General features: G+C 42.5%; 1 protein-coding gene across 6 annotated transcripts in view; it reads left to right on the plus strand.

Annotated features, from left to right (window-relative positions):
* The window catches only part of LOC144204741 (IQ motif and SEC7 domain-containing protein 1-like), a 40,668-nt gene that overhangs the window by 19,866 nt on the left and 2,781 nt on the right, over positions 1–18,021 (plus strand). For 5 of the 6 annotated variants that reach the window (XM_077728876.1, XM_077728878.1, XM_077728879.1 and 2 more), the window contains 15 exons: positions 10,491–10,608; positions 10,931–11,098; positions 11,176–11,349; positions 11,426–11,521; positions 11,641–12,191; positions 12,687–13,553; positions 14,936–15,094; positions 15,185–15,307; positions 15,373–15,539; positions 15,894–16,033; positions 16,110–16,235; positions 16,497–16,596; positions 16,726–16,887; positions 17,296–17,502; positions 17,690–17,739. In XM_077728876.1, the coding sequence (XP_077585002.1) occupies positions 10,491–10,608; positions 10,931–11,098; positions 11,176–11,349; positions 11,426–11,521; positions 11,641–12,191; positions 12,687–13,553; positions 14,936–15,094; positions 15,185–15,307; positions 15,373–15,539; positions 15,894–16,033; positions 16,110–16,235; positions 16,497–16,596; positions 16,726–16,887; positions 17,296–17,502; positions 17,690–17,739 (3,208 nt within the window). Of the gene's footprint in view, positions 1–2,306; positions 2,426–10,490; positions 10,609–10,930; positions 11,099–11,175; positions 11,350–11,425; positions 11,522–11,640; positions 12,192–12,686; positions 13,554–14,935; positions 15,095–15,184; positions 15,308–15,372; positions 15,540–15,893; positions 16,034–16,109; positions 16,236–16,496; positions 16,597–16,725; positions 16,888–17,295; positions 17,503–17,689; positions 17,740–18,021 lie in introns of those variants that run through there. The other variant, XM_077728880.1, reaches the window with a different exon arrangement.

Consider the following 18,021-nt stretch of genomic DNA (forward strand, 5'->3'; position numbering starts at 1 on the left):
CAAAATGCATAGGAAATAATTGCTTTGCCAGCTGAATTGCTGAGCTGGTGCATCTGAACTAAGGGATCACCTCCCCTCCTGTGGCTAGGCTGACTATTCAGCACTTTGTATTTTGGGCTTGATTCATTGCGAAATAATTTTAGACATCACAATAAGGACTTAGTATGAACTTATTTTAAGTAAGTTGCCAGCCTTCCTTTGCCACATTGTCTTTTCTCTTTGAGGGTCTTTTGTTGATTTGTGCTCAATTATTATTAATGGACCGAGTCTTGCAATACAATCCATGTTCAGTTGACTATGGAACAGAAATTTGAGATAATACAACCACTGTTTGATTGAATTCATTCATTTTCCCTACTGCTTATCCTCACAAAGGCCGTGGGGGTGCTGGAGTCTATTCCAGCAAACTGTGGACACTAGGCGGGGAACACACCATGTGTGTTAGTATCTTAGGGTAGTTGTAAAACTTTGTTGTCTGTGTGACTGTATTATAGTGGCCCCCTGTGGCAAAATTGCACACAAAGCAGCCACAACTCTTTTTTTAAATTGTTTTACAATTGTCCTGGGGGTGCTGGAACCTACTCCAGTTAACTACAGGCACCAGGCGGAATTGAATTTCAATTATCATGTGTTTAAAACTCACACAATCAACAATCTGTATTTATTTAACACTCACAAAATGGACACATTTGTATTTATTTTTAAATCTGACAATCATAGTATATAGTAGATTATAATAGCAATAGTCAATGTTAAATCGTGCTAAGTATGATGGAAACAGAAAGGTTTGGTCAGAGTGCCTATTATTTAAAGCTTCCCAGCTCTTAAGGCTGAAAGTCTAAAGGTTAAACAAATGATAAATTGTATCGACATTCTTTCAAAGGCAACACTACTGACTAATATGATTCTCCAACTCGAACAGTCGCACATTAACACGCAGACGTGCACAGAAAGATTCAGGTGCAAAGTCGCACACATACAATGTGAACACAGTCTATGCACATGCACACAATCATACACTGACACACATACATATACAGACACATAACCCAGTGTCAAACAGCCACACATCCTGTCACTCTCCTCCTGGGTTAACTTGTGGTATCAAGAGGCACGCAGTGCTGACTCGTGTTGCATTCAAGAGCATTTGATTTCCTGGCATCCTTTCCCTCCTTCCTCAGTTTCTCTCCTTTTCACATCCGTCACCGTTCCTCTCAGCCTCCTCCATGATGGCTTTTTCTTTTCAATGTCACATCTCGCTTCCGCCGTCACCCACTCCCTCCATTGCTCTTCTCTCCCATCCATGACAAAGAATCCCAGATATGAACTTTGATCATTATATGGAAAGAGTGAAGGTTTGGTAACAAGACGTGCAATAGATAGAGGGAATCGGAAAGAAGGGGAAGAGGGAGGGAGGGAGTAATGGATGTTGCCTGGCGACGGTTGCTGTGCAACAACACGGGGAGGGACAGATGGGAGGAGGTTTGGTCACAGGAGTCAAGAGAAAGGTTGCCATAGTAATGACGGTTTCTTAGTGTCAGGCTGTGGATGTGTTTGGATGTGTGTAATTTTCTCCCTTTTGCAAATGTTCAAAATAGGCAACCAAACTATGTCAAAGTCATTATTTTAAGTTTCAAGTATTTTAGGCAATAGCAGTTTTGGTTTTATTTATTTTTTTTGATTTCTTCCAGGTTAAAAGGTCTATGAAGGATATTTTCTTTCAATTACTATGTCAGAATTCTTAACAATATATGTTAATTGTTGTTAGAAATGTAAAAAGTTAGTCAGCAATCATGAACAACATTCTCGTTTTTAGATTTTCAATAATAATCTAAAAAGAGAACATCTGGTGCTGACTACTAAAGCTATTTTTTTAACAATTTAGTTGTATTTTTCCCTTGAAATGAAGTTTATCATTATTTCCCCCTGCTTCATTGGGTAAAGTCGCTTCCTTGACTATGCTGTAACACTTGCATCACTTAGACGTGACTTTTACGCCACCTTGTGTCTTTAAACCTTAATGTCACAATAGAAAAAAAATCTGCAAATATCATGGAATTGGATCTATTGTCAGCAATACAAGCAAAGGGGCAAACCTTGACTAAAAGTGTGTGTCAGTCTATAAAAGGTGTGTGTAGAAAATATCAATTTATTATGGAAGATGAGTGACACAGTATGTCATTCATCTCAAAATAAGACAAGGAGGAGGAGGAGAGAGTCAAAGAGAGGAAGGCCCGCATCTCCCGCCTCCTCTCCATCCATCCCTCCCTCTCTCCCTCCCTCCATCCTTCCTCTCGTAGGTTGCCGCGCTCCCGCTCGTCATTGCATTGGCGTGGATGAGCTACGCTCACATCACAACAATGTGGTGCATCAACTGCGCTTCGGACAAAACGCCCGCTATTCCGCACAACAAACTGCTCTACTGGTAAGACCACCATTGAAACCATTGCAAGGGCGCGCGGAGGGGAGGGGGGTACTGTCACGACGCCGTGTGCCTGGAAACTGTAAGCGCGCCATCGGGGGCTGAGTGCGCCTTTTTAGCCTTGTGATAGCGCACTGGGATGCGCGGGAGAACGCGGGTGCGTGTCACACTTGACCGCTGATGACCTGACATTTGCACGGTGCTTGATGCGTTTGTGTGCCTTACCTGTCTCGCCCTCTCCCTCTCTTCTCTCTGTCTCTCCCTCTCTTCTCTTTCGCTCTCTCATCCTTTCCTTTCCCTCGCCTTCCCCATTTTTCCATGTTCCTCTACCTTCTTCATGGCCTGTGAACTCATCACTGCTGATAAATCAGGCCTCCCTGTACTCTGTGTTGGTAGGTTTCAACCTTGGAACTATTGGTTTAAAAAACAGTGTTCATTGTGTCCATCAAAGACTAAACTATTCAATGAGAGTCTTTGAGTGTGGTCTTTTATGGCTGGACGCCCCGGGGATAGGCAGTGTGTTGTCATCCATGATGGAAGTGCCAAAGAACATTTCAATGAGAAGTAAAGGGATATTTGTAAAAACATGGGCAGAATTTAGAGATAGTGAGAAAGAGTGCTTGGGCAGGAATGTCAGCCAATAGATGCTTTCTATTGTAGTTTGTGACTACAACTGTTTATTTAAACGGAACCACATATAAGTTTGGTAAAAACTATAACAATTCTTTATTTTGTTAATCAAAGATACATTTAAAAACAATGACTTTGGGTGGGACAGTAATTAGCGCGCCTGCCTCATAGTTCTGTGTTCGAGGGTTCAATCCCTGATGGGATTTGACTTATACTGTGTGGAGTTTGGATGTCTGTGTGGGTTTTCTCCGGGTACTACTATTACCTCCCACATAACCAAACCATTAAAATCATTTGGACACAAAATTGCAGGCTTAGAAGTTTAGCAAATGATAAAATGTGATAAACCATTATCAGTCGTGGAATCATTGGGGAAATGTATAACTACAAAAAATGTATATGTAAACCTGGGGGAGGGGGTATGTATCTATAAAGTGATTTCATAGAAAACTGAAAACAACACTAGAAATTAGAGTTTAGCCCATTCCTATTGATTCCTCTATTTGTGTATAGAATAACGCACACGCACGTGTCCTGGTGTGTCTTAATGTGACCAGATCTGTCGCATTGTGTTTACACTGAATGTGAACCAGAGGGGAACCAGGAAGAAAAACATAACTCTCGTAATAGTAATGTTAGCAAGTTGTTGCTTCTAAATCACGGAATCTCATGGAGACTTTGTCATTTGAAAAATGAATAAGACAGCACGCACCTGGTCGGGCGATCGAGTGCAGCATCAGCAGCATTTCTCCGTGTTTCTGAGTTCATTTTGACGCACTTGGGGTGGCTAAACAGAAGGCGCAAATCGGTGGATGTTTCGGCTACTTTTCGAACGTTAGTGGTACGTTTTGTCCCTCATTATACTCTGTTTCTTGTCGTCTTCCTCCTTCTCCTCCTCCATTGTTGCTGTTTTTTTTACGTGGAAGTGTCTTTTCAGTTAGATGTCACGCTGCTTCCTTCTTTCTTTTTTCCTTCCTTCCTTCCTTCCTTCCTTCCTTCCTTCCTTCCTTCCTTCCTTCCTTCCTTCCTTCCTTCCTTCCTTCCTTCCTTCCTTCCTTTTTCCTTCCTTCTTCCCATAATCCATCTGATCATTCATTTCCGTCTCTCTTGTCTCGGGACATGAGCGAGTTAGTCCATGAGACTAACGAAACCGTCGTCCAAATAAAATATAAAAATAATAAAAACTAAGGGCCAAGTAAAGTGTCTCGAATTCCATCACGGGCCAACATCAAGAATTCTTTCTGTTTTAAATTTTAATAAATAGTTTTACCAGCCTGATGGCCACTTTCACCCCTGCCCCATGCTATGAGTGGTACAGAAAAATGAACGAATAATTCAATGTAAAATAATAATAACAATACCGATGATGACAATGATGGTGTTGCTGATGATGATGAAGATGATGATGATAGTTCCTGAAAATATTTGTTTGTATTCCAACTGGGTTTAGTTTTTGAGTGGGTAAGGTTCATGTGGTTAAAGTTAGTGCAGTTAGGGATTGCAACAATAAGTGCCTTGGGGGGTTAAGTAATATTGACCGGGATCAGCATACCACTAGCTAAGTGAGTTGATGACAAGAGAATTTTATGTCATGTATACAGGCCGCATTTGAAGCTGGTCGATGTAGCCGAGGAACAGTCAGCCACATACATACATACCTGAGACAAATTACCATGCGATTTGGTCCCTCTGGATCTGTAATGATGATGACTTACAGGGGGGAGGATATTGAAAAAAAGGTGGAGGACAATGATGGTGGGCGTTCATGAAGACACGCTGAGTCACAACGCTTGTTTGGGAAGTGCCGCTGAAGCCGTTGAGTCAGCAGCGAGCCTGTTGCCTAGCAACCACCTGGCAAATTTCAAACCCTTTCTCAACTGCTGATACTTTTTTTTTAAATGAACTCGATTCAGGGTGCAGTGGCCATTGAAACCAGGGGTCACGTTAAAGTCACAAGTCTAACTTGATTCTCAGAATTCTGAGTTCAAATCTGAATCCTTAACGGTATTCAGGCGAATCTAATTCTCATTTTTAAGAGTAAAATTTCGTCTTTAAAGAGTTGTGACTTTAAAGTCACAATTAGGATTTCTTTCAAGGCTTGGTAATATATTCAATAAATTGCCTTCTACATTTTTTAACTGGCTTCTGTATGATTGATGTCTCCATTAAAAATATATATAATCACTGTCATGATCAAACCTATAAGGTTTTTAAGACTTTTTAAGCAGTACAGAAAATCAATGAATCTATCGAATCACGACTATTATATATAGATATGTATCGAATCTCAACTATGACATATAGATATGTATCGAATCACGACTATTATATATAGATATGTATCGAATCACAACTATTAAATATAGATATGTATCGAATCACAACTATTATATATAGATATGTATCGAATCACAACTATTATATATAGATATGTATCGAATCGGCTTCAAGATTTCCACCGCAAGTGAAGACCTCTAACAATAACGATTAATAATTTACTGATGATATTTTATTAGAGGACACTGGAGTGCACATACAATCTTCCCATTTAAAATGGAGCACAGAGCATTCCAGGAATGAATCTCCTATCTTATTAAATCAAAACTCCCAAACAGACAGAGATTGGTTGCACATTGACTTTACTGATATGTATTGCTTTAGCTTTGTTTGATAGACAGCGCTGCTTAAATATTTTTAATGTTGTGTGACAACATGATACTGAAATCTTCCACTGCAACAACCCGTAAAGGACCTCCAGGAAGCGCTTAACACCGCCTTCAATCATGTCCTCATTTATGCACAGTATTTCATCACCTATGATTTACCTTATAATCATTTTAATACATTCAAAGCCCAATGTGCATGCTGGCAGAGACTCTGGAATTTGCATCTTTTTTTTTTAGTCACGAAGTACAATCATGCCCATTTTTTAAGGCACTTTTGTTGGAATTATGTCTTTTAAGTCATGTTGAGATAATTTAGCCAATATCGTCATGGAGACTGAAAATGACCAATTCAGTTACTGATGTAATGACAATCATATATTTTCCTGTATGAACCGGTTTGGTGAAATTAATACTAGTGTTGTCCCGAGGGCTCACTTTAAAGCCATTTAAAGTCGAGTAAGATGTTAGCAACCGCAGTTTTTTTTCTTGACTTTTTCTCATTTATTGTCTTTTGAACTTTGTTGTATTACAGATTTTCAGTTTGAACTATTTTGGATTTTTTTATTGAAGGTATTTCTTAAACGTGTAGGTAGAGCAAGTTTGGAGCAATACAGTTAATTTTGATAAATCAAAATAAAAAGGGATGTATGTAGCCAATTACCATATTTTGGCATTATTTTTAATGGTCTAAAAATCAAAGCGTTAATTCAAAAACACATCGGTAAAATATATCACACAAACCCTATTCAGATCAGTCAAAAAAATATGTATCGGGTCATCCATAATTAATACCTTAATGCCCTTTTAGTCATGTCGGTGATATCAATTTTCAGAAGAAACAAATAGTTGTGTCACTCTCTATTAGACCGGCTTTCGTTTCTCTCCGTGATCCCAGGAATGATGCGGCAAAATGTTAACGACGCTTCGTTATACACTATCAGAGAAATGCGCGTGCACAAGCTTGAATCTGTGTGTCTGCACAGAGGATTGTGGGTGGATGATGGAGGATTGTTACGTCAGATCCCAGATACAAGATGACCAATTTTATGACCAGCTTTACTGCAGCGTGGGGAGAATTGTGTTTACGTGTGTGTGTGCGTGTTTGTGTATGTGCGTGCACCGGGGCGCATGTGTTTTGTGTTCTGCAGTATTCTGTGGGATTCAAACACCCCCTCAAAGCAGAAGGTGCTCAGTGTGTGTGTGCCTGTGTGTGGTAGCTGAGAAGCAGAGCGACAATGCAGAAAGCCATTCAAAGTACGTAGTTCAACATTACAGACAACATGGCCGACCTGACGACTATTGTTATGTGCTGCGTCATGGGTAATTCATGACACTCAAAGTCAGAGATCTCATTGATGATGATTCATAACCGACTTAAACGTGTGGCAGTACTTAAATAGCCATTATTGTGTCCATTTAGTCCTATCATGGCTATTTAGTCATGTCAAAATTATACCTACTAGTCACATTGGTAGTATCATGCTTGTTTCACTAATGACGCCACCACGGGGCCACGGCCACCCCTATAAAAGTGTTGGCCACCCCACTTACCAGAATATGTAACGTTAGATTGTAATAGTTTTAGCTATCCAGTTCATCCCAAATGCATTACCAGGCAAACCATGTCACATTCCATCCTTACAGATCGATTGGAATACTCAGTGTACTGTCAAGAATACAGTACTTAGTTGAATTGGTAGCATAATTATGTCCATTTCGCCCACTCAAAACTGGCATATGGCATATGTGTAGTTGCTCAAGTTGGTGCTATCAGGCCTCATTTGGTCAAGTGGATCATGTTTAAAAATGTTAGTCACAGCTGGTTCATTTAGTCACATTGGTATACCATCAGGGCAGTTATGTCGTTTTGGTACAATGACATCATTTTGATAACATGTTGATGCAATCATGCCCTCTTTGACTGGATGAGTTCTAACTAATCAGTCACACTGATATCACCTCATTCACTACCATTGAAGGCTATATACTGCCGCACAACAAATGTCTATGTTAACTGGGAAAGTTGGCATTAAATGACTATTATGTCCATTGAATCAAGTTGTAACCAGCATGCCTGTAAAAACCTTTTCACACGAGCGGCCAACCGGTGCAAAAGGGTCCCACGGCAAAACGCAACACAATAGCAAAATGAAGGATCTCCTATGGTGCTGACGTTACAGCGAGCAGAAAGTTAAGAAGTCAAAAGCTCCATTCTGGCAAGCCAGATTTTGACGTTCTGAAATAAAACAAGTTTCTATTTGGGAATTCAACCCTTCTCGGCAAAGTCACTCGTGCTTTGCCACTAACGAAATGGTCACGAATGCACACTGCCACCGGGAACGCCCCTTTCCACATGCACGATGAACAGTTTTCTGCATGACAAACTGCCGGCTGCGACCGTCGCTAATGTGAAAGGCCTTTACTTACACAGCCGCAATCATGCCCAGACTTGTGATTCTTATGTGTGATGCTAATAATTTAATGTAAAGATTTACACTACTAAATGTTATTTGGTTTACCAAAAACATCTAGCTTACTGTTGACCAAGCCTGTGTTGGTGCAAACATCATGACATGTATGACCGGTCTAATTTAACATGTTCTTTACATATGGTCATGTTGTATCACGCCATTATATGAACATGACCCGACATGGAAAACATGTTTGACAATGTCCATTGCATTGCATAAAATTCATCAGAGTACTTTAATGGTTAACACGGGATGGTCATAGTTGGCTTTTGCAGTATGACCCCATCATACCATGTAGGAAAACTTTCTAGTTGTTAGGGAAATATCGCTAGATATACTTTCTGCAGAGCATTCAACATCTCGTCAATTTGTCTAATTAAACTCTCACCTCCAAAATATCTCCGAGAATCACAGACCTGCCAGAGGTGTGATGTTTGCTTGTGATAGCTATTAAAAGACATGGAAAGCAGAGACTTTAATTGACTTCATTGTATTTTATATTTCCCCCAAAACATCATAGTTATTGTTGACTTTAATGTCCTGGGTAGTTACAAAAACGAGTCTCCAATGTCTCCTTGCTTTTCAACCATCCGTATTGTTTCCCTGGCATTCTGACTCATGCTGTCTCTCCTCTACACACTTAATTCCACACCTCCTTCTTTGTCTCCGCCTCGTTCACGCTTCCAGAACTCCGCAGCCAATAACGTGGCAGCAGGTGGGCTCCTGGCGACGCTCCCGCCTGCAACAGACGACAGGGAGGTTTTATTTATAGCTCAAAGCAAATAGCCACTTGGTGAAATGTACAACAAAACATGAAGAAAGCAATTGGTGATTGTCACTCTTGTAGCTTTTTCGACAAAATCTTTTTAGATTTTAAATATTTGAACTCAAGGACATTCCAACCTGTAGAACATTCAAGAGGGAAATAATCACCACCTTGTAGACTACAGGCACCTTCTACATAATCACTAAAATCTGCAATAGAACGTGTCATTGAAGTTGCAGGAGGGATTGGGTTGATGTGATGCCAGAACTTCAGAGAGGGTGAGACTCTGATTGCAGAGTCCTGGACACACTGGAACTTGTCCATGACCTTGCTTGGGCAAACAGGAGGTTTATTTTTTTTTTTTTTTATCACTTCAAGCACATGCTACTTTATTTCAGAGGTTCCATTCAGGTGGTATCTGCAGCACAGGGTAACTCAATTGTCTAATAAACAGCTATGAAAACTATTATATCCCAATTACTCTTCAGTACAGGTATGGGTGGGCACAGCCAATTGTTGTTATTGATGTTGTAGATTCACCCAAAGTGCCTGATGCCTAATCCTCAGAAGCGCTAGACTCGCTATTGGGAGGCCGGCAAGTTCGCCAAAGTAGAGACCCTGTTGCCGACAGTACTGGGCAGACTGAGAGAAAAAAATAACCAAAAATAGAGCCAAAACTGAGGGAAACAGACAAAAAAAAGCGCCTCCTATGGCGCGAGTCTGGGTGTGTCGATACGGATTGGCAGGAGAGTCCTTCGTGGGACACCACATTGTTCTATCTATACTTATACTACCACCTTCATCTAATGTCGCATCGTTAGAACACAGTAGGAAGGAGTGGACCATCTGCAGGGGGTGGAAAAGAAGACCTCCGGGTCCAATGGCATTTGGTTGTTATTTGAGTGCACGCACACACAGAGATACACACTCTGGTTTACAAAGCGATGGCTCACTGACACACATTTGTCAGAGTCCCCGTTGTATCAGAATGTAGAGCACGGCGAGCCCACCGGGCACATAAGCAGGGGGCTTGCTGGTATATTTATTGATATGTATTACTACATGCAAATATACATTACTTCAAATTACTTAATGAATGTTTTTTTCTAAATAGCATAGACAATTCAATTATTGACCGACATTGACAATGATAAGACATACAATAATTGAAATAATAGTGAGTATTAGCAAAAAATGCGTATGTTTCAGTACCATTCTACCAGGCCATCCCCGTCAAAATGGATTGGATATATAGTGCTAATGGTAGCCAATATATGAAGACATTTCAGCAAAGCAACTCCACACCATTAAAAACACCTAATGGTATAGATTTCTGTAAACGCAAAGACAACTTTGAGTGTGTGTGTGTCTGCATGAACTTGGCAGTGCCCACGTTTGCTTCTGTCGCGTCTTAACGGGTGACATTGACGCTGACGAATCCTATTGATTATGAATATCCTGACGCGCATGCAGACTAACAATAGGCTTTCTTCAGGTAACTGTGATGCAACATTCTATTGTTTCTCTGTCTTTAGTGTGGAAGGTGAGCAACGGTGTCCAGAGGCGCTCCCTTTTCCAGATTCCTTGTACAGCCACCCTTACGCCTCGGCCACCAGCCTTTCCAGCGGGCCATTGATAGCCCCTCACACACAGGTAATATCCACACACACCCGTTCACAGTTTTCATTTTGGAAAAGTAGCGACTAGTGAGAATCAACGTATTTGAAAGATAGAACACAGCAGTTCCATTTCCACTCAAAAGACGTGAACAAGAGTGTGGCTGGTTGAGTAACCACTTCTGACAGACCGTCAGCAGTGGATACACAGGGGAACTACTTGGCAGGTGTTTTGCAAAAATCGTCAGTTAGGAATAATGTTCATCAGACACGCTGTCACTAAGAAATTGTCAGCAAGACATAGAGTTGATTGGAATGGTAGTAGCTTGCCAACTAACTATGCCGGTGTCATTAAACAGGACAGCTCGCCCGTCTCTACTCCCAGCGCTGCAAGCTTGACGTGGGCTCAGCGGAGTCGCCAGCAGCCTGCCAGCCTGGCACTACGCAAGCAAGAGGAGGAGGAGAGCAAACGCTGCAAGGCCCTTTCTGACAGCTATGAGCTCTCCACGGACCTCCAGGACAAGAAGGTGGTGACACTCCCTCGGGAACCCACTCCGAGCCCACCAGGGTAGAGACACTCCTGATCGGTTCGATTCTTGTTCAGGTGGAAATGCTGGAGAGGAAGTACGGTGGCCAGTTTGTGTCCCGGCGGGCGGCCAGGACCATTCAGACGGCCTTTCGGCAATACCGCATGAACAAGAACTTCCAGAGGCTGCGCAGCTCTGCATCGGAGAGCCGAATGACACGCCGCATCATATTGTCCAACATGCGGATGCAGGTACCGTATACACAAACACCTTTTCATATACCCATCCAGGGTGGATACTCACCCACTTCTGTGTGTGTGTGTGCAGTATTCTTTCGATGAGCGTCAGCCACAGAGTCAAGGATATTCAGGTCCGCAGGTCTCCGAAGACACGGGAGATATCGAGGACTCTTTCTCCAAACAGGTGCCCACTGTTATTTCTTCAGCTTGTTGGCTGATTTTTCTTCCATTTTCTCACAAAATAACAACAAACTCAAGGGCGAGACATAAAACGGCTTGTGTTTGTTCGTGCCTGCCTGTCAGGTCAAGTCGCTGGCAGACTCCATGGACGACTCGCTCACCTGTCAATCCGGCCGTGAAGATTCCCAGGAAGTAGGAGGAGATGGAGAGGAAGAGGGTGATGAAGAGGAAGAGGAGGAGGAAGAGGAGGAGGAAGAGGAAGACTACAGAGAGTGTTCCTGGGGTGGCACTTCATCTCATCGCGTGGTGGGTCAAGTGGGCCGAGTTGGGCGAGGAGTGTCCGGCGCGGCCATGCACGAAGACAGTACGGCGACCTCCTTCAGCGATGTCACCCTCTATATGGACGACGGTTGCCTGCCGTCCTCGCCAAACTCGAGGCCGCCGTCCTCACCGCTGTCTTGCCCGGCCTCCAGCTCTGACACTGAGTATTGGGGCGGAGCTAGCGGGAGGGAGGACAGTCGAGACACCGAACGAGGCGGCAACACCAGCCGGAGGAGCAGCACCCCTTGTACCGAGTGTCGGGGAGAGTATCGAGGGAGGGCCGCCGCAGGATCACACCTGCCTGTTTTGACCATTGAACCCCCCAGTGATAGCTCGGTCGACATGAGTGACAGGTTAGTCGGAAAACCAAATCACATTGAGTCAATAGAAAAGTGTTGAATGGGTTCAGGACATATTTGTTCTTCTTCTAACTAATTCTGGAATAGAAATATAAAACCATACGAATTAAATTTAAACTACCTTTGTGAATCAAGTCCAAAGGTACTTAAAAACTGCAGTCTATTTTTGGGTTTAATAATGTCTGCCTTTAATGGGATGGAAGTAGGATGGGTTAGTAAGGAGTTTTTGTCCCTGCGGGTTGGTCATTAACCAGCATCTGCTCCTCCGAGTCTCATCTTTTGGAATTTATTTGATGGCTGAAAATCGGAATTCGTGTTCCGTGGCAGATGAAGATAGTCGAAAGGAGTAAAAAGTAAAGTTTTTACATGTAGAGAGTTAAAGTTTACAGAAAAATAAATCCCCAAACAAAAAACAAAACCTTAAAACGCACCCTGTTTGTACTTTGTCCTGCATCTATCAATATTTTAACTTCTACTGTCAATTTTCAGGTCCGAGCGAGGCTCAATCGGGCGCCTGGTCTATGAGCAGGAGCCATCAGGAGCAGCAGAACAAGGGGCAGAAGAAGAAAGTGGCGGTGGAGATGGTGAGAGCGCAGAAGAAGAACACGGAGGCGGCGGGGCAGGGAGTAGCGAGGCAGAATCATTGCAGGGAACCATCAAACACAAACCCAACGGCCGCTCAGTGGTGATGGCACAAGGGCAGACGAGAAGTTCGGCTCCCACCACCGTGCCCATTCCCTCAGCTCGTACCTTGCCATCTCACGCACTGCCTTACCCGCTACAGCACTCGCACCCGTTGCCCGTCCCCCATTTGCCCACTGTCCTGCACCACCACCCGCAATACAATCACATGGCGTACGCGCACCATGGCGGGGTCAGTTACGTGCCTCACTTTACCCAGCACCTCTACCACCAACTGCACCACCATCATCACCACCTCCCTCACGGCTATCCGGAAGCTCCTCCTTCGCCTCTACCCTCGCCCGTTCCACCCCTCTCTCCGATGCCCCCGCCGCTCACGCCCTCGCCGCTGTCATCTTCCGCCGACACCCACCCACACCTGCACCACCTCCACCATCAGCCGCACCTTCACCACCCACTGCATCACCATCTTCTGTGCTCTGACGGCGACAACGAGAGCGTTAACTCCACCACCACCAACTCCAATGACGACACCACCGTCAACAATGGCAGTTCGGGCTCGTCATCGCGCGATAGCTTGCGCGAGCCCACGGTGGCGACGCTCAGCACGCAGACGTATCAGCGCGAGAGTCGCCAGAGCTGGGACTCGCCCGCTTTTGACAATGATGTCGTCCAGCGGCGCCACTACCGCATCGGACTCAACCTCTTCAACAAGTAAGATTCCCTCTTGAGTTTGATTAAAATCTGAGTGATAAGCAAAGTATGTATTTGAAAATGTTTGAGAAAACACATTAATTGGATTGTTTGGCGACAAATTGAATTGAATGCTTTTATTGTCATTATACAAGTATAATGAGATTTCAAATCCTTCATTCCTACTGGATTACCTGATGGCCTTTGGTAAATTCCCATTCACCACACAACCACTATGTAAATTTCAGCAAATTTTCATGGTTTAAGCAATAACTGTAAATCAGTCTACTTGACTGGCATTACAGCCGCTAAAGCAAGTCTTTGTACCGTATTTTCACGACTATAAGGCGCACTTAAAAGTCTTAAATTTTCTCCAAAATAGACAGTGCGCCTTATAATCCAGTGCGCATTATAATACAGTGCGCCTTATTATACAGTGCGCCTTATATATGGAAAAAATGTCATTCATTGAGGGTGCGCCTTATAATGCGGTGCGCCTTATAGCCGTGAAAATACGGTAATTTAACATTCTAGAAAACACATTGTTTTCTTTGACGACAAATTCTCAATTCGTACTGGATTACCTGATGACCCTTGCTAATTTCCCATTAACCACACAACCACAGTGTAAATTTCAGCACATTTACATGGAATAAGCAATAACTATAAATTAGCCTTCTTCACTGGCATTACAGCCGATAAAGCAAGTCTTTTGGTTGGGTTGGGTTTCCTTTTTCTCTTTTTTTTTTTTTTGCTGATTCGAGGCCAGTGGAAGTGGGCCTCGATAGTGGTGCTTTGAAGTCTCTCCAGCCTAACAATGAGTGCCTTTTTTGGTGCTTTTTTTCGGCTGACTCGACAGCTCACGTATCTTGCGTGAAGGTTCGCGTTTGTGCCTCCAAGTAGTACGACATACGTACTGTAAAGTGATTTTATTATTTGGACCTACAATATTTTCAAAGACTGCTATTGGAAATGTACACCTCCAAAATTAGAGTGGATACAGAGAGGTGTTTATTTAAGAGTGAATGATTAAAAAAAGATATTAAAGAAACATAGTCAAGAAATATAATTGTGAAAACGCATAATGACATGAAGAAATGTGCAGGACTTCCGTTAAATACAGACATCTGTGTTTGAAGAAATATAAATCATCTATGTTGACATTTTTATTCGGAAAATTGGTGTTAAATTAAAACGTAGTATCTATAGACTTCATACTCTTTTATTGTCATGAACACTGGATTTTTTGTGACAACTAATACAGTGTCTCAAGATTTTCATCAAAGGATTAGATTAAATTAGACTAAATTTTAGTTTTAGTTTGAAAAAAAACTTGTCATGGTTCTTTTTAGACCGTTTCCACTACTTTTAGTAGTACAAAAAGGTTCGATTTGGGTTCACAGGAAGCCAGAGAAGGGAATCCAGTACCTGATCGAGAGGGGCTTCGTATCGGACACGCCGGTGGGCATCGCTAGGTTCATCCTGGAGAGAAAAGGTCTGAGCCGGCAGATGATTGGCGAGTTTCTGGGCAGTCGGCAGCAGTTCAACAAGGATGTGCTAGAGTGAGCACCAAGTTTCCCTATCACATCTCTCATCATAGAACCATTTGGAACCATTTTGGTGATTAACTCCTGTCCATTTTTCGTCTTTAGCTGTGTCTTGGATGAGATGGACTTCTCGGGAATGGACCTCGATGACGCCCTGAGGAAGTTCCAAGCTCAGATCAAAGTTCAGGGTGAAGCACAACGTGTGGAGCGATTAGTGGAGGCTTTCAGGTAGGCCCAATTTCTTGGATGGCAAGCGGCAGAATTTGTCTGACTTTTATGCTCTTGCCTTGCAGTCAACGCTACTGTGTTTGCAACCCCGTGCTAATACGGCAGTTCCAAAATCCAGACACCATCTTCATCCTGGCATTTGCCATCATTCTCCTCAACACGGACATGTACAGCCCTAACATAAAGCCGGAGAGAAAAATGAAGCTGGATGACTTTATCAAGAACCTACGAGGTAAATCTTTCTCTGTTGCACTTGTCGAAGCCAATGTTGCTACTGTACCACAGTCAAACTCTTATTTGCTTCCTAAAACTTACTTGTGCTTTGTGCAGGATTTAGTTGACATTTTCAGGGGCAAAGCTTTATTTTGTCTGAAAGTGATAGCATTATTTCGTTGCAAGGCCGTTTTTAAATGGGCCACTTGAGAAATTGAAGTGAAAAATTGTCTGAAGCTCTGACTCGACTTTATCTTTAACGCTTGTAAAACATAAGATTCTTATGAAAACGTGTTCAATTATATCTAAACCAAACAGTTTCCACATGCTTCTCCGTCAACTCCGTGTTAGTGATTCGTTTTTATCTTTTCAGGTGTTGACAACGGACAGGACATTCCCAGAGACCTTCTAGTATCCATCTATGGAAGAATCCAGAAGTGGGAGCTGAGGACCAATGACGATCATGTATCTCAAGTGCAGGCAGTGGAGAGAATGGTGGTCGGCAAGAAACCCGTAAGAACCTCTTACTTCGAGTATTGTTCTCGGGCTGCTGTATCTTTTCACTAAAAAACTGACAAACATTTCTAAGGTTCTGTCGCTGCCTCACCGCCGGCTGGTGTGCTGCTGTCAATTGTTTGAGGTTCCCGACCCAAACCGAGCTCAGAGAAGTGGTGTCCACCAAAGAGAGGTTTTCCTATTCAATGACCTGCTGATGGTAAGACTCCGAAAACACAAAAGAAATGGAATACTTGACACTCCTCCTACACTAACTGTATTAACTGTCTAAATGATGATATCCCGTTGTTTGGGTGTAAGCTTGTGTGAATTTTTAATGAATCCCTACCGCCCCCCTGCCTTCTTTCGTAATGAAGAAGAAAAAAAAACATGTATTTGACAAACTACCAGAACCAGAATTGCAAGAATTTTCGATTTTTTCTAATGTTAAGTCTTTCTCTTCAATTTCTTGTCCAACCAGGTGACAAAGATCTTTCAAAAGAAAAAGGCCTCTGTGACCTACAGTTTCCGACAATCATTCCCACTAGTGGACATGCAGGTGCACACCTTCCAGAACACTTGTAAGAACTTGTTTTTGTCTCTACATGTAACTGGGTGGCTTCCAAAAACAAATATACTGCCCTTTAAATGACCATGTAATGAATGGTATGTCCATGCTACTACCATCAAGTTTGTGTTGTGTTGTGCAGATTACCCTCATGGCATCAGGCTGACGTCGGCTAACCCGGGGGGCGAGAGAAAGGTCCTTATCGTGTTTACGGCACCGAGCCAGCAAGACCGAGTTCGCTTCACGTCAGACCTGAAAGAGAGTGTGGCTGAGGTGCAGGACATGGAAAAATACCGAGTGGAGTGTAAGTAGGCAACACAGCTATGCGACAATGTATTGGTCAAGAATGTTAAAACATACCAGTGATTTGTGTGGGTTTTGGGGGTTAATTGTTTTTCTTTTTTTAATCAAAGACATCAATTTTAGTGTTTGTATTGGAGAAAAAGTTAAAGTTTTCATTGTATTATCAGTATAATATAATTAATGATGTAATTATTTGCGTAGCAATTTAATGAACCTATAGTAGACGCATTTTCTTTCACTGATACTTTTAATGCATTATTTACAGTAATTTAATTTTCTGAATATCTAAATAATTCAGAATGTTTACAGAATTGATAATATTGTAAGTAGGGTAATGCAAGGATGGTAATAATGCAAGGTTGTTGTTTGTCACACATTTTCTAACAATCTCCTCTCGCTTCACACGCAGCCGAACTTGAGAAGCAGAAAGGGGTGATGCGTCCCACCGCTATGACCACGGGTGGACCAGGAGGTGTAGGTGGAATGGCCATAGCCACAAAAAATGATGCAGTCAATGGCACCCTAAGCCGGCCCAGTATGGACGACACTTACGCGTCAGTGGACGGACTTAAACGCACAGCGCTAAGCTCATCGCTGAGAGACCTGTCAGACACCGGTCAGCAGAGACTATTCTTTTTTCAAAATGTGGAAAAAATAATTGAATATTGTGTTATTTATGTATGTAATGTATTTATATTCACGAAATTGGTCTATTCAAAGTAAATTAAGGGAAAAAAATCAGTTTAATGTGTAACACAGGAAACGCTAATGACAACTTTTGTTTCATTCTGACTGGCGAACAGGAAAGCGAGGTCGTCGGAACAGCGTGGGCTCATTGGACAGCACGATGGAAGTAAGAATGATGCCACTGCTATTACATATGATCATAGGAGCCAAATGTTTCTACGTAATGTTTAGCAATTCTGAAAAGTAACACCGGGAATGGCGTCGATCAATATTTTCAACATTAAGAAAGGACTGACTGAATTTGGTGGTTGCCATATTCCCTCTAATGTTTCACCAGTCCAAACAAGCTGTATATAAGTGTATGAATGGCTCAATTCTCCAACAATCTTGGCCGACAAAGGCTTAATTCCAAGTGACTTTGTGTTTAGTCCAAATCTAGAATAATGAC

The sequence above is a fragment of the Stigmatopora nigra genome, chromosome 1 (genome assembly GCF_051989575.1).
Source record: "Stigmatopora nigra isolate UIUO_SnigA chromosome 1, RoL_Snig_1.1, whole genome shotgun sequence".
Lineage (NCBI taxonomy): Eukaryota > Metazoa > Chordata > Actinopteri > Syngnathiformes > Syngnathidae > Stigmatopora > Stigmatopora nigra.